This window comes from Pieris rapae, chromosome Z (genome assembly GCF_905147795.1).
Source record: "Pieris rapae chromosome Z, ilPieRapa1.1, whole genome shotgun sequence".
Classification (NCBI taxonomy): Eukaryota; Metazoa; Arthropoda; class Insecta; order Lepidoptera; family Pieridae; genus Pieris; species Pieris rapae.
This window is the reverse complement of record NC_059534.1, coordinates 1,100,974-1,118,029: the sequence shown is the minus strand read 5'-3', so window position 1 is coordinate 1,118,029 and position 17,056 is coordinate 1,100,974. Positions and strand designations below refer to the sequence as shown.

Below are 17,056 nucleotides of genomic sequence, written 5' to 3'. Positions count from 1 at the left end.
CCAGCGGTAGGTTTACTTGCGGTGTACTTGCAGTGTACTTGCGGTGTACTTGCAGTGTACTTGCGGTGCGCTTGCGGTGCATACAATTTTTTTTTAGTTTATGGAACTGAAAATAATGTTGAAAAGAAAAGTGATGAGGATTAACAGTGACTCTGTGATTGTGACCCACCTTCTATTCCCTGCTTTAATTATGGTATGGTTATAAAAAAAACACCGTAATAATACGATACTAAATATACCTAGTCTGCATTAAATTGCAAATTTACACCTGTCCCGACCTAATAAAGCTATAAAAATGATTAACGCCATCTTTTTATTCATATTTTTTGTCAGTTTAACGTTTATTGTTCACTATGTCGGTTATTTTTACAAGAAAGTTAGTTAATTTTGATTAAAATCTATTTTGTTTATTCATTTATCTATGAATAATTCAATAATGTTTTAATTACAAAAACAAGTTTATAAACAACTTAATTTTTGTGTAAAATACGAAACATGGCGGCCTATAATAAGACCATCAAATTTAATTGAATCTATTGAGCCATGCTACATTTGAATTACAAATCACTACCCACTAAACAATCAATACATCCGTCTCTATCACACAAGGGTAATATTTATAAGTGTGAGCGGAACGGAATATTTATCAAGTTACGCCCACTGGGACGGTTAAACTCGCCTAAGGCGTGTCTCTAACGGCGAAATCGTCAGTCGCTCGCGCGCCGTCGCCGTGAGTGCATGTCAACATGGCGTTCGAAGACAGGCCGTCCGAGATCCGTGTCCCCGGTTCCTATCAAAACCAATACACCTGTACAACAATTCAATATAGATCGATAAAAACATCCAATTCGCCGCCGCCATACTGCTACGAAGACGTCAAACCAGTGATAACAATACCCTTTTCGATCAACAACATCCTCCAACCAGATTTTGGATTGAACGCAATTCGCAAGACTAAATTACAATTGAGAGGACAAAGAACTGTGTCTAGCGAAGCCAAAGAGGCAAAGATCGCCGAGCAAAGAAGGCCAGACTCCGCCAGCTCTGTGGTGTCTTCTTCCAGCGGTTCAACGAGTACAGACACGAACAGCCAGTCTGGAAGCGGTACTCTTTGGCCGGCATGGGTCTACTGCACGAGATATAGTGATCGACCAAGTTCAGGTTAGTGGAGTACTTAATATAGTAATAATATATGTGTTCCATTTGTGTAGACCTAGATCGTTTACGTCGTCGGCATTTGGTGAAATTTATGGTTATTATTGAGGCTTTTGTGAAATTATTGAATAAATTGAATATTTGAGTTTTAATATTAATAATTGTAGTGTTTAATAATTTAACGGAGAAGGCTTGATTGATTTTTAAGAACTTATTCGTATAAATACTAGCTGTGCTGTTCCAAACGTATTAATTCGGTAGAATGATGTTTTATAGTCTAGAACTTTCTGTTAATAGACTTAAATCTAGAAATTGTCAGACATGTAGATATTAATGTCTTCTATAAAACTAGTCGTTGCTCTATTGTTAATGGTTTCCTTTCCATAAAGTAATCATTGGTTCACAGCTTAACACATTTATAGCCTATGTTCATCAAGGATTTAGGATTCTAATGGTGAAAGAATTTATTAAATTTCAGAGTCAATATTACTAATGTCAATACACAATATGCAAGACTTTTTTGTATTGTAGTCTTCTAGAAAACTGTTTGCTCTATTATCCTTAGTAACCGCAGAATATAAGTCTTTATTGGTTCACAGCTTAACCGTAATTATGATAAATACCGTAATTTATAGTCTGTATGTTCATCAGGGTTTCAGATTATAATAATGAAAGGATCATATCCTTATAGTTTTAGATTCAATCCAATCAAAAAAATGTTTTTTCTTAAAATTATTAGCGACGTATTATTAGAAATTGTCTGACAACGAGGCCTTTTTTCGCGCATTCCACGCATCGACTTTCGGGTTTTTACGTAATTAAAATACAATATAACATTCCTGATGCTTCCCACAAAGCCTTTTGACAGCCTTTGGAGCAGGTGACCTATCTTTCAGCTGGAATTGGGTTTGTGCAGCAGTTTGCAACTCACTTCGGCTTCCTTTACTGCCTCGAACCTGTGTGATGGCGGGGTGTGCCTTATTATAACTCTTAGCGACTAATCTGTGGCTGTTTTGTGTCTTAAATAGACTCGACTATGTCTATGGTTTTGTCTATGGATTACGAATGTAAACTCATTATCCAAACGTCTTATTATTAAAACATTTATCTTATTGGAATCTTGTACTGTAAGACGAATGTGTTTTTGGCGGAGTTTTTTTTGTGTGTATGTTTGTTTGTCAATTCTTGAAGTGATAAGTATGATCCAGGTGTCAAATGATTCGTATGATTAGCGACCAGCTCCAGGTCAAAGGAATTTGTAATCAGATTTATAGTTTTCGTGATATTAACTGAAATGTTTGATCAAATCTCGCTCCAATTAGTCGTTTATATAGAACGGATTTTATTCTTGCAAAATGAATTTAAATACCATTTAAATTATGTTTTATGAGTGAAGTTGTGTTAAAGGTGTTAATAAGGCTATCTGTGTCTGACACATACAATTATGTATTACTTAATTATGTAATGGCGATTTAAACGAACCTGTTTAATGAGAGTTTTTATATAATTATTTTATTATTTACTCGAAAAATCCAACTCCTATTTTCCGTCGGCTATAGTGACACGTGCGCCTGATCATAAACATTTCTATCGTAGTTTTTATCACAATATTGAAATGTCAATATTGAAATTGCAAATTTGAAAGGTGAATTATTTTGATATAAACAGGGTGTGGTTATTTGATGTCGTAGTAGTTTTAGATGTTTGATGATAGTTTTGTGGTTATTTAGTAGTTGAATCGACTGCAGTGGTACAGTCGTTGGAACCAGGCTTTATTACGGGTTGTTGGATGGTTTAAGAGTGGTTCATGTTATACTTATAACCGCATTTGCCTGTTAGTGGTTCTTGACCTGGAGGTCGATCCCCTACTCGCTCGGGATCAAGAAAAGGCCCTTACGAACCATAACCCCAGTGTAGACTTGCTCCAGTTCAAACAATTTGTATTAAAAACTTGGCGATTGAAAAGAGTGGCGGAAAGTTTCTTCCCAGTTCTTCTTACTCGCTCTACGCCCTTCACTTGTGAACTGGTTGTAAATGTAAATTTACAATTAATTTAATTTGGTTTTTTTGAAGTTCATAAGTGTACATGTTTACCTATATGAATAAAGATATTTTTGAGTTTGAGTTAGAGGCTTGCCGAAAACAGGGGAGAGTGAAGGAGGTTTTCCGTCGCTACTCACTCTGAATTGAAGAGAGGTTCCTGAAGTGATGATTCAATCTATATGATATAGTAGCATCCAGGCATTGTTAGAAGTTAAGGCTATATTGTATGTTGGTAGTTAAAAGGTTGTGGAATGAGTGGTTCGAGTTTGTGCTAATAGGCCAAGTGGTATTTTTAAAATTGTCAGATATACGAGTGGTTATGGGGAAGTTTAAATGTTTTTTTTTTATTTGTCTGAGTAGTTTATTGAAGCGTTAACAGTGTGGGACATCCTGTATATGTCCTTTGTATGCGCATAATGCGCATCTGTCATTAGAATGTTAAAATATGTATGTTTTTGAATTGTATGTAAATTGGTGTATGTTTTATTTTTAAACGGAGAGGCGTTAAACGATATTAATGTGAGAAATCTATAAAATTGGGTGGGTAGATACAAAATATTTTTAACTGTTTCGTTCCAAAATCAAATTAATTTATTTCAAAGGTTGTGAATTGAGTGAAAGACGGAAATAACTGTTAAGAGTTTGCGTGGTGGTTTGAATTTTTTTTAATAAAAGCTTTTCTTATGTGTTGGTAGATACCTATAAAGTCAAAATCTCTGTTAAAAGTTCGTTTCTTCAATTTAAGAGTGCAGTCTCAAAGGCCAAGTACGCATCCACTAAAATACACTTTGTTGGTGTCCCGTAAGGCTATAAAAAATATTAGCTACGTTTAGGGCCATAATTGCTTCCGCAGAGTTTACGAAGTATTTTCCGAGCTATTCGAACGACTCGAAAACATGACAGCTGTCATCATGACATTGACAGTGTCATAGGGTCGTATGAATTTTAAACGTTTTAATGTGGGAAACAATAATTAGTGACAGTGGTGGTCTGCTCCAGGGGAAGGCAATTACCTGGTGGGATTGTGGGACACTTTGGACGAGGTAATAAAAATGATATTCTTAACCTGTACAGTTATTGTACTTAGAGTTGCTCCTTGTGACAGACCTTTTAATGCAGGCGTTTCCTCCCTGTTTTGCGATGCGTTGAGCACCAGCTCATCAACCAGGCGCTATAGTATATTTCATTACAAGTGCGGAAAGCCTGTCATTGCAACGAGTTCCGACGAATGTCTACCCGAGCCGAGGCGCAGCCGAAGGTGAGGGTTGACAGTCGGGACAAGTTGCAATGACGGTACCGCACGTGTACTGAACGACTATTTTTAATACAGTTGCGAAAAAACAAAGCAATTTAATTAAACTATTTGCTTTTTTTCTATTCTCTCTACGGAATAAATTCGTTGCACGTAGATATGTAGCGACTTATATGTTTCCGGTAAATTGTTCTCCGAAGCATTTTATGCAATTATACTGCGTTCGGGTGGTATTCATTCAAATAAAATATCGTCGAAATTACTCATTTTGTGCAACAAATAACTCAACTCGAAAGAACATTTTTGGAAAATGGCGCCAACCGCAAAGAATATGAGCAAAGCTTGTTTTTTCTTTTCTTCACCCATTCTGGGTAGGCAAAGGGAACTTGGCCCATACAGCCAATTCTTCAGTAGACTATTTTTATTGAAAGAAAACCAAATCTAACTCATTGAGTCCAATCATTAAATCTGATATTTAAACAAATAGCTATAACTTCTTTTTAAAATATTTGCATGGATCATAAAAACTTCTGTGATTTTTTTAGTAAAAACTTCATGGTTAGTTTTTTCTTTTTAATATTTTTTTTATTGATATGAAATATAATAAACCTAACCTAACTTATTGAATCCAATTATTAGTAAACTTTTTAAAAATACGTATTTGCATATATTATAAAATTCTTTTTAATATTTTTTTAATTGATATGAAATGAAAAGAAACCTAATCGACCTTATTGAATCCAATTATTATAATATTTAGAAATCATATATCATAAAAACTTCTATGAATCTTTTTAATAAAACCTTCGTGGTTGGTTTTTTCTTTTTAATACACATTGTTTTGACAGTTGGCAAAGAAAACGCACGAGTGCGGGAATGGCAAAGAAAAAAGCACGAGTGTGTAATAGCCCACTTTCCGAACGCTATACCTCCCTGCAATATGCCACTTTTTGAGCAACTGTATTAAAAAAGTCTTTAAGAGCTGTGCAGTTGAACCCCACTGCCCAAGGCTATTCCAAAGTAACAGTTCTAAAACTAAATTTATATATAGATCATCGTCATAAACATCGTCACGTCATCATAATTGTAGCGTTTGGAATGTCGAGATGTATATATGTCTAACGGCAAATACTTCGATAGCGCGTTTTAAAGTGTGACGTCATCATCATCGACTGTCATGTAACATTTACCAGCTTTTTATTTGGTCAGCTTACCTATAGTGTAATTTTTATTTCCTTAAGAGAAGACCAGAAAACTTTAAATTGTTCCACTCCATTTTTCGGGAGACTGTTACTGTCTGCAACTCCTCCTCTTGAACAAACCTTAGAACCTGGATGGTAGAATTTGAGGCCCAGTCTCTGGAGTTATTTTCTGGACCTTCAGATATGTCCAAGAAAAGAAAATACAAAGCGTCGAAACCGTTCACCTGCCACAGTGACAAGTATGGTTTAATAAATGACTTCATAATTATGTAACATTTTGCGTTTATGACATCCGCCATCTTGTTTTTATCTTTCTCTATTTATGGATTGTCTATGTACGGTAATTGAAAACGTGTGCAACTATTTAATTTATGGTTTTTACTTTATCATTTGTTTCTTTCATAGTTCAATAGGAATTGACTGGAAAACCCCGAAGGTTTTGTGATCCTGCTAGTCTATCCGTGGACCGATTTGGATGGTCGCGGTGTCAAATGATTGGTATTTGCAGCGACCAGATCCAGGTGAATCCAGGTTTTGTAATCAGGTTGACAGATTTTGTGATATTACCAGAAATGTCTAAACCAACACTTTATTCACCGGATTTTTTTTCCGATTCCTTCTCGATTAAGAATCTTATGTGTTGAATTAAACATATTTTTACATCAAAGGGCGGGATGAAATTCTGACAATGTCTTTACAAACAACCATCATGTAGTTCAGAGACGAGACTCTTACTTCAATTTCGTTTGGATAAATAGTCTGATCCTGCACCTGTAATACTGGCATTAAAGGCACCAGCACTAGCTCCAGGTGACTCTACATCTAAAAAACCTAGCAAAATCGTGGGCAGTTTCTGCGAATCTTCGCAGTTTCGAATCTTTTCTCTACATCCTTAACTATACAACTGGATAGTTGGAGAATATAAGGGTTATTTTGCTGTGAGATTTGCAGCAATTACTTGTGACTCGTACTACTATCAGCTACACCTTTTGGGAAAGGCATGGCCCTTGTGGGGCACGAATAGTTGAGGACAAAGAGTCTCTTCCAACTCCAAAATCAACGTTGGAAGATGAATTAAAACGTTCTACTGAGCGTTATTTATGGAACTGGACACCACTAATGTAGCGTTCAAACAGTCCGTATTTAAAAGGCTGGCAACACACTCGCGAACCTCTGGCATTGATTGTCCTCGGTGAAATGTGTTTCCGAACTCATTCGACTTAGAGTCCTTCAAAGAGGATGCCAATTCTTAAATCGTGACGCACTTGCCAGTAAAACCTTCCAGCAGTTTCTATAACATCAGATGAGCCTTCTGACCCCTGTTCTATAAAAAGTCTTGCAGCTATTAGCAAAACAAGGCAGCCTTATTAACACATTTGTTCGAACAAAAACCTACATAAACCACTGAGCCAGCGATGCGTGAATATTTAATTAATTCTATCAACACGCAAAAAGGGTTTTTTAATCGATTGAAAAGGCGCTAATTTGTCTGAGTCTATCAACACTTAAGAATCGTAATAGTGATTCCCGTCAAAAAAATGTAGGAGGTTGTTTAAGAAATCTGAGAATATCTCGGAAAGTACTGAAGCGATTTTGATGAAATTCGACCTATTTATTATTGGGAATGTATGCTGTTTAACCCAAGAATCTCAATCCATTTCTGACCATCTGAGATAGACGTCTTAATCCAAATGTTGTAAAAAGTGTACCAATATTCAATCGACGGATTGTAATAGCAAGCCGATTCTGATGAAATCTGACCTATTTCTTATGGGGAATATATTTTATTTCATAGAGAAAGAATCACCTGAATACATCTTCTAGTTTTTGAGTATATTGTCGACAAACTTAGGCTATAATTTGCGTAGGTTCCTACATCTATTTGTATCCATACAAGGGCATTCATATCCTTATATCTCCATAACCATCGAACCGATTTTGATAAAATTTTACTGATTTCCAATTGAAAGTATATGTTATTCAACACAAAAATCATCACCTCAATATGTCTTCTAGTTTTCCAGTAATTTGTCAACAATCATTTTTTTATAGCACCTTAAGCCCGAAACGGACATAAGGCTCACATGCCAGAGGGCTCGCGAGTGCGTTGCCGGCCTGTTAAGAATTAGTACGCTCTGTTCCTGAAGGATCCTAAGTCGAATTGATTTATAAATTAATTAATTTATAAATCTTAATATAACTGTTAGAAGTTATTAATGAAATCTCAATTGTTGCATTGGATTATGGGACATTGGGACACAAGGACAGAATTTAGAACCGAAAGACAGATTACAATTATAACCAGTTCAATTAAACGTTTGTAGTTTTTGTTACGTAGTGTTGTGCTTTTATCGATAAACGATTTTTTATATAACTTCAAAAATTGAGAATTTCTGAACTTCCAAACTGTTGTGGCTGGACAAGTCTTCCGGATAAAAGTGTGATAGTGGGCAAGTAGGTGGTCAGCCTCCTGTGCCTGACACACCGTTGACTTGGGTTTAGAACCAAGTGAATATCGTGAGGAATCCTCACAATGTTTCCCTCACCGTTCCAGCGAATGTTAAGAACATGGAAAGAACAAAGCCGGGGTTCAATGACCTCAGGGATGACAGTCGCAAGTATGAGCCACTTGTCGATTGTATATTTATCGACAAATTTTATCGACTTCCCCAATCCCTAGTGTACGTGGAAAGGCCCACCTTGCACTGTGTTTTTATTCGAGTTCTTATATAAAAGAATTTGTTAATAACTTGATTTTATCCGTTTTGGTTGAGCTGTTTTTTAATTAAAGATATAACGTTGAAATGCCTGAGAAACAATTAGTTTTAAGGGAGTTGTCTATGGATTTTTAAGTGTCTTTTTGTCTATGGACTTTTTTTATTCCGATTTTGTTTATTGTTTCTTAGAGCAATGTGTTTATGGTTTAGTAGAGTAATTGTTGCCTGCGGATTTTTAGGGGTCTATTTGTCTATGGTTTTTTTAAATTCCGATTTGGTTTATTGTTTCTTAGAGTAATGTGTCTTTGTAGTTTAGTTGTCTATGGATTTTTAGTGTAAACAGACACTCAATGTTCAGAGCAATGTTTGTTTATGGTTTGTTAGAGTAATTAGTTTTAAACGTTTACTAAACAAACCTTTAATTAAAAATTAAACATTTTTTTACTCCAGAATAGCGAAAATATCTCAAAACCCACTCAAACAATTTCAACAAAAATAACAGTGTCAATAAATTGCTTACTAAAATCATCAATATTACCTTTAATTTCGAGAATTAGGCACACAAACACAGATAATTTATCTTTAAATTATATAAGAATCATACCTAATTTTCCATAAACAATTTTCAATTTTCCGAAACACCCCATTTCCAATCTATTACGCGCGATAAACATCTTCGCGCGTGTGGTCCCGCCCTCTTTTGCGTTAAGAAATTTTGATACGGCTTTTACGAATAATAAAAGACAACGTTTGCGAGGGTATAGCCAGCTATCCTTAATAGATAGATATATGCCGTCATTGACTTTTTTGTAGATATTTAAGCGAGGAGTTATTCCTACATACATAGTTATGTTATATGTCAAACCTTTTAGACAGTAACTGTCAAAATATTAACGTCGAGTTGTCAGCGTTTCGGCAGATTGGTTTGAAAATTCTAGTTGCGTTCGAATGGGTATTGCCAGCTATCCTTAATAGATAGATATATGCCGTCATAGACTTTTTTCTAGATATATAAGCGAGAAGTAATTCCTTCATACATAGTTATGTTCTATGTCAAACGGTTTAGACAGGGTTTTGAAAAATAAAATCAATAGCGGTATCCATTTTTTTCTACAAGATTACGTATTCAAAGCACGTCTTCAATGTTAGACAATGAAATCTCGACCTTATTCGAAAATCTTAGTTCAAGGGAATTTAGAAATTTCGTCTTTATGCCTTTGGAAAAAGGAATATCATTACGAACAGTTTAGGGGGATTCAACATAATAGGTTTTTATAAATAACGAATCGTTTTTAGTAACGGATGGTTATTGAAGATTAATACTTTGAATTAATTCGAATTATACAATCAAGGCTGCAATAAAATCAATATTACCAAATACGTATGAGTTATAGAGCGCCAAGCGTGGCATGAACAAATTATATCTCAAAATACACCTGATATGGCCATAAAATATGATTTTATTTGGGTGTCTTGTAGAGTCATTTACTCCCAATACGATAAAAAGTATTCGGAAAGGGAAAATAAATAACATTTAAAAAATCGTGTTCCTAGGGTGGCTGTCTTCAACCATTTTACAATAGTTGCTGGCAGCTTCTGTGCACGAGTATGCTTCATCTATAATATTTGTTTTTTTTTCCAAATGATGATTTCTCCGTTAATTAAAAAGAAGAACGAAGAGAAAATACCTTCTTTTGGTATGAAATTTGATTGTTTATTATAAAACTTAAAAATTATGTTTAGCGGGGGCATTACTATCACGTTGTGCCGCTAGAGGGCGGTAGAAAAAAATAATTTAATATGAATCTTCAATTTAATTTGTCTCCTGAATACAAAAGCAAGATATTTCATGATTTCTTCTTCTATTTCACAAAATTATGGTTAAAACTTGAATTTTGTGTTGTTAATGATAAGAGCGCGACGCGTGCTCTATGTGTCTATGGACGAACACGCAATGAAGGCATTAATAGTTCGTTGTTCTAATGTATTCCTATTTTTTATATTTCCCTAATCAGTATTGAGTTATGTGAATTTATAAATGCACATAACTCAATATCTATAAGCATGATTTAACTAGGATATTCACAAAGTACTTATTTACACTGAAGCCGCTTTTTTATCTGCGCGTTTGAATGGGAATAACCAGCTATCTTTATTAGAGAGATAGATACTATATGAGACTTTATGTAGAATATAAGAGAGGAATAATTCTTTTATACACAATTTTGTTATATGTCAAACGGATTTGAAAGTGTTTATCAAAATATCACACTCGGGTTGTCAGTCAAATGTATGATTATCAATCAATCTTACTTCATACATGCATAAAACATTGGTGCTTATATAACGATCAAATGCCCTACCAGCCATTGTAACTCCTTGTTGGAACAACCCCACAGTTTTTTTAATTAATACAACCCCATTAGTGTAACCCCATAAACAATTTGAGGTCATTAGGACATAATTTATTTGTCTCGTACAAATTCATTATTTCTAATTGGCAACACTAGCGTTTGCGGTATTTTAAATGTTGCCATTGAATTTATGTACGCGTAATTACTTGAAAACTTTGATTTATTATCAAAGTATATTTTTAAGCGGAAGTATATTACGATGCAGTGTGAACACAAAGTTGAAATCTGAAAAATCGAACATTTAAATTGGTTTTTTTTTTAATTTTGTTAGATTTTTGAAAATCTTGTACCTTGATTGTTTGATAATAGAATCTTTGATTTCAAAATTATTTAAAATAATTATTATAATTTACGTTAAATAATTTTTAACTTCTATACATCGAATCAATAAATTCAACTGGAATGTGTTCGACATTTAAATTCAAAGTGCATTTGCTGTTGCGATCGGTTTCTGTGCATTGCCTGTTTAAAAAGCTTATCTATGATTTTATAATATTCTAATTACGAATATTAATAAAACATGGAAAATCTTTTTAAACATCGAACCAATTTAAATTAATGTATTTGCTGTTGCGTTAGTTTTTTGAAAATCTTTTAAGTAAATAAATACAAAGTGTGTTTGCTGTTGCGATCAAATCCTGAAAATTTTGTAGGTAAATAAATTCATAGTGTATTTGCTGCTGCGATCAAATTCTGAAAATCTTGTAGGTACATTGACTGTTTGAAAAACGAATTTTGATTTTAATGAATTTAAAATTCTAACAACGTAAACAGTTTTAAAACTTTTTAACATCGAATCAATACATTCAACTAGAACGTGTTCGAAATTTAAATTCAAAGTGTATTTGCTGTTGCGACCAGATTCTGAAAATGTACCTACATAGATTCAAAGCGTATTTGCTGCTGCAATCGGATTCTGAAAATCTTGTACATTGACTGTTTAAAAATCTAATCTTTGATTTTAATGTATTCAAATTACGAATATAAGTAAAACATGGCAAATCTTTTTAAACATCGAACAAATCCATTTGAATGTGTTCCTAATTTAAACTTATTTATTTGCTGTTGCGTTCGATTTTTAAAAATCTTGTACATTGACTGTTTAAAAATCTAATCTTTGATTTTAATGTATTCAAATTAGGAATATTAGTAAAACATGGCAAATCTTTTTAAACATCGAACAAATCCATTTGAATGTGTTCCTAATTTAAACTTATTTATTTGCTGTTGCGTTCGATTTTTAAAAATCTTGTACATTTACTGTTTAAGGCCTATCCCAGCACGAATTGCTGTGTCAGTGTCTCGGGGTGGACTGCGGTGCGCAATGGAGAGCTGGAACACTGAGGCGCGCCGGCCCGTAATAAAAATTAGTTATGTAAAATATTAAATTAATGTAATTTTCTACATTTTTTCGGAAATTGTATTACTTGGCTTGCGATAAAATATATCGTATAAATTTCAAAATCATGGTCAACATAAATTTTCGTGAAAATGAATTGAAAGTGTCAAAAATTGACTATGTTTGGATAATTTTTCTATCGCACGAAGTTATTTAAATCGTGTATTCGTCCTTCAAAATGTATACATAAACTACTCAACATCACCATATATTTTTTCCATTCGCCCTACTTTAAGAAACGATTGCAAAAAATGGAAAGAAACAATTTAATTTTTGCAGTATGGCGAGCGGATAGGTCCTTAAAAAGCTAACCTTTGTGTATTGTAATCACGAATCGTAGTAAAACATGGCAAATCTTTTTCAACATCAAGCAAATAATTAGAATGTGTTCCTTTTTTAAATATATTTCTTTGCTGTTGCGTTCAATTTTAAAAGATCATGTAAGTACATTATTTTTTAAAAATCGAATCTTTAATTTTAAAAGTATATTTAAATCTAATATACATAAAACAGTTTTAAATTTCTAAACATGAAATCAATCCATTCAACTAGGACGTTCTAAATTTAAATTATTTACTAGCTCTTGCGTTCCTTTTAAAAAAATCTAGTTAACTACTACAAATTAAAGTCATAAAAAACATCGAATTTAAGGGTGTTCCAAATTTAAATATATTCAGCATCTACTTGCTCTATCCATTAATAACATAAGCGTCTAACATTCCTTCAAATTATTTAGTTCGATCAACAATCTTCATAAACATATTATGTATTTAAAATCGCGTATTAAGATATATTATCATTAAAGACGAAATCGCTATTCAAATTACGTAGTACCTACCGATACAAGGCAATTTTTCACTAAAAAGAATTTTCCAAAAGAATTGTAGATTTTTCAGCGTTTAATTAAAAGCATTTATAGCGCGATAAATTGTCTACCGCAAACGTTTAATTCTAAACATACGAAAATAGACCGTAAAACTAGGGAATAAAATCTAGAATTGTTTGTAATAAAAAACATCGGGACATGCAAATTTTTTCCGGAGTTTTGCGTCAGTCGTTCGGATGGTTGGCAAACGAATATATAATGATACAACTACAAACGTTTTCTCATAATTTATATAATCACTGAATTATTTCCAAACCAATTAGGCTCCTTTAAAAAAAGAGCATAGCAATTCTTAAAAGGCCGGCAACGCACCCGCGTGACTTTTGGAATTGACAATCGGCGGTATCCTTTAACATCTAGTGAGCGTACTGTCCGTTTGCCTCCCGTAACCCAAAAAAATCATTACGCCTTTTATCCGTATAGGTAGGCAGAGACCACGGAATTAAATTTCTGACATTCCTTATCTACCATCACCACCTACAGTCTAACGCCTCACCATCTGCGGATCCCTGTATACTTGGTAACCGCTTCTCATTCACCTTCAAACCATCTAAGCATTTCCTTTCATTTTCCTTCTCCTTTTCAACCTACACTGATCACGTATTCTATTACTTAGGATAATCACGCAATATTACAACACCCATATGTCATAACGCTCTTGTTTCATTAATGAGTAGAATATTCATTCTTCCTCCGCCACAATTAAATAATTGCCAATCAATAAAAGGGCCTTGTTGAAGTTGTTTGAAAATATTCAACCGTTTTATTAATCAAAGATATCAATATTGTTTAATTAATGCTTCCATATTCATTAATTAGTACAATTAAACTATAATTAGTGGTATAATCACGTATAATTGTATGTTTTGATATCTAAGTGGTTTAATTTGGAATATCTAATAAAGGAGCGTTTGTAACGAAATCACTAAAGCGTTTGATAAAGTCTTACACCATTAGAATTCTTGTACAATATTTTGAATTCAGCTGTGTCACCGTCTGTAATATCTCGGTCAGATAATAACTGTGACTGATGCAGTAATGAAAGACCTAGACACGATAATAGCCAAAGCATGGAAGTGCTTCTCACTTCACTGGATTTGAACATACAAACTCAGAGATCGCACGAAGGTCAACACTGTCCAAAGTAACTCATAAATCAAGAATGCTATCACAAGGGCATTAATTTAAACTATTCATTTACTAGATCTGAGCAGTGTTGGTTTCAGCGGGTAATCACTCAATGAGGTGGTGGACAATGGACTTACTATGTGTGCAAATTATCGCTCGTATATAGGAAAACATCGTGAAGAAACCGGCTTGCCTTAGTTCCTAAAAGTTGACGGCGTGTGTCAGGCTGATCACGTATTAGATTGAAACATGATCACGAAACAGATTCAGAAATCTTAGGCCAAACATGTTCTACATTAAAGTTTGTAGCGCCACTGATTTTTTAAATTATTTATCAGGTCCCAGGAGTAGAAGGATGAAGAAGAGAATTACGCCGGAAGAGAAGAGGCCGAGGACTGCATTCAGCGCTGCTCAGCTGCAGAGATTAAAGGTTCGTCTTTGATTCAAAACTCACCACTAAAGCTGTCAATATTAAGATAAATGTCATATTTGAAACTAGATTGAAGAATTCTTTAAATAGATAATTTAATATGGTTATAGTAAATTACAGTTTAGTTACTTAGTTCAATTGTATCTACCGAAGGATCCTACACGACTGTTATAACTGTAAATAGTTTTCGGCCTAGATTGAATAATCACCATCCTAGAAGTTATACTGCCCCTAATGCTAAAATGAAAATGAAGGCAATGTCTTTAAAGGGAGAGTATTAAGACCATTTTTTATAGAGCTGGGAAAACGAGTAGGAGGCTCACCTGGATGTTAAGTAATACAGCCGCCCATGGACACTCTCAATGCCAGAGGTCTCACGATTGCGTTGCCGGCATTTAAATAAATATAAAAACGACAACGTTTATAAATTACTTAACTGTTCTTATTGTTATTATGACATTGACAAGCCTATTTTTATCGATTGTGCAGTTTTTGAAAATTAATCACTATATTAGAAGTTACAGATGAAGATAGTTGGCCTGAGATTCTTTGTCATCAGACATTCCTAACACAGGATTTCTATTGCAGCATGAGTTCGCTGAAAACCGGTACCTGACTGAGCGCCGACGCCAGGCGCTGGCTGCTGAACTGGGCTTGGCGGAGGCTCAGATCAAGATCTGGTTCCAGAACAAACGAGCAAAGATCAAAAAGGCTACTGGTCATCGGAACCCGTTGGCTATGCAGCTTATGGCCCAGGGGCTGTACAACCACAGCACCGCTAATGAAAGCGATGATGATGAAGAAATTAGTGTTACGTAAATGATGACCATATTCTTCTGGTCAGTTAGTTAATCTTTACTGTATATATTTATGCATTGCACTGAACGCCGGTCTGAACACAGTAGGTTGATCATGGAAGAATGACCTCTGACGGGCAGAACTTTTGACGAACTTGTAACGGTGAAAATTATTGAAGAGGTATTCTTGTTGTCGAAGCCATGGAAGCATGATCACGGTAGGGCGATGACAGAACATTTTTTGATAGAAGTAATTGAAGATCTGTTCTTGCTGTCGTACCCATGGAAATTGACCAGGAAAGTATGGCAGAAGATTTGTCTGAACGGTCTTGCAGTCGAATAACACTTGGGTTAATAGTTTCCTCGTGTGGCTTAGTGGAAATCCAGCTAATCTGGATTAGAGAAGATTCTGTAGTCAATTTAGATTTCTTGTTCGGAATGTTTAGTAACAGTTCCTGTTAATTGATTCCAACATGCGCTGGTGTCACTTGAGAAATGCTGAACTTATAGGCCGCTACTATTCCTGGGAATGCGTTTAAGAAGTATTTTTTAATGTGTGACTATAGATTTAATTCTCTTGAAAGGCCATTTTAGAGTCCGTATGACCTTTTAAGTAAAGCACTTAATGTTGTCAATAGTTTAGTTAAAACATAAGTGTTTATGTATAGCGGTTAAGTGATTAGATAATTGTATATAGTTTTAGGAAATTCCTATATTTAATTAGCGTCGTATATAAGAATTAGCACATAATAAATCCCGTAAGTTTCAGGCCTTTTATGATTTGGTACGCTCTGCCCTGATACATAGCCCCTACATAGTGTATTGAAAACTAAATTAGTTCTAATAATTTCACATTGTGAGGGTAGGACCTGACAAATTACCCTATATTCTGAATTACTGATTTTTTTATGACATTAACACCATACTATAAAGAGCATTAGAAACGAAATTTGTTGTAATAATTTTACCGTCCTACCTTCACAAAGTACCCTCAGTTCTGTATTTTATATTACGTCCTTCATAATTTTATCATTAACCCCTCAATATTTTAAATTAAATAAAGTTTAAATTGGTTAAATTGCCTATTTTTGAACTACCCTCTTCATTAATTTTTGTACCTAATATTAGAGTAGTACATTAGTAAGTTATCGGTAAGAGTATTCAAATATATTTAATTCAAATTCATTAATAATACAGTATTAATTTCGGACTACCCTCGATAAATTTTGAAATATTAAAGTGATCACTAAAACAGCTGATATGATTGCTGATTAAATACTAATCGTTAAGAGTATCCTTTCGACTTTTCTGACAATTAACACTGAAAATATATGTAACGTTTGTGTATCCGTTAGTTAAATATGGGAATTGTAAATGATGCGATATCATAACCAATTTATTGTAATTTTAAATAAATTATTTCGTGTATAGAATTTGTATCTTCCATTTTATTTGTACATTTCATTGCACTATATATATTAAAGATATTATGTTTTAAATTTGAATTATTTTTTAAACATAACAGCCTGAAAACTCACCTATATTGCCATATAGCATTATTATTTCTCTATAAAAACCAAATATTAAAATTGAATGAAACTGCCACTCGGGTGCGTTGCCGGCCTCGTGTGAA

At 34.1% G+C, this 17,056-nt stretch overlaps 1 protein-coding gene across 1 annotated transcript; it reads left to right on the top strand.

Annotated features, from left to right (window-relative positions):
• The first annotated feature begins 729 nt into the window (after positions 1 to 729).
• On the top strand, positions 730 to 16,885 carry LOC110993443 (segmentation polarity homeobox protein engrailed). The gene is made up of 3 exons (XM_022259720.2): positions 730 to 1,161; positions 14,535 to 14,626; positions 15,215 to 16,885. Exons 1-3 carry the CDS (start codon positions 747 to 749, stop codon positions 15,443 to 15,445), a joined length of 738 nt encoding a protein of 245 aa, XP_022115412.1. The 5' UTR covers positions 730 to 746; the 3' UTR covers positions 15,446 to 16,885.
• The last annotated feature ends 171 nt before the right edge of the window (positions 16,886 to 17,056 follow it).

What these genes read in the sequence shown, in the direction of transcription:
- LOC110993443 (XM_022259720.2), top strand. Translation starts at nt 747, where the DNA reads ATGGCGTTCGAAGACAGGCCGTCCGAGATCCGTGTCCCCGGTTCCTAT. An exon ending in TAGTGATCGACCAAGTTCAG is followed by an intron (nt 1,162 to 14,534) that starts GTTAGTGGAGTA and finishes ATTATTTATCAG; the next exon opens with GTCCCAGGAGTAGAAGGATG. An exon ending in CTCAGCTGCAGAGATTAAAG is followed by an intron (nt 14,627 to 15,214) that starts GTTCGTCTTTGA and finishes TTTCTATTGCAG; the next exon opens with CATGAGTTCGCTGAAAACCG.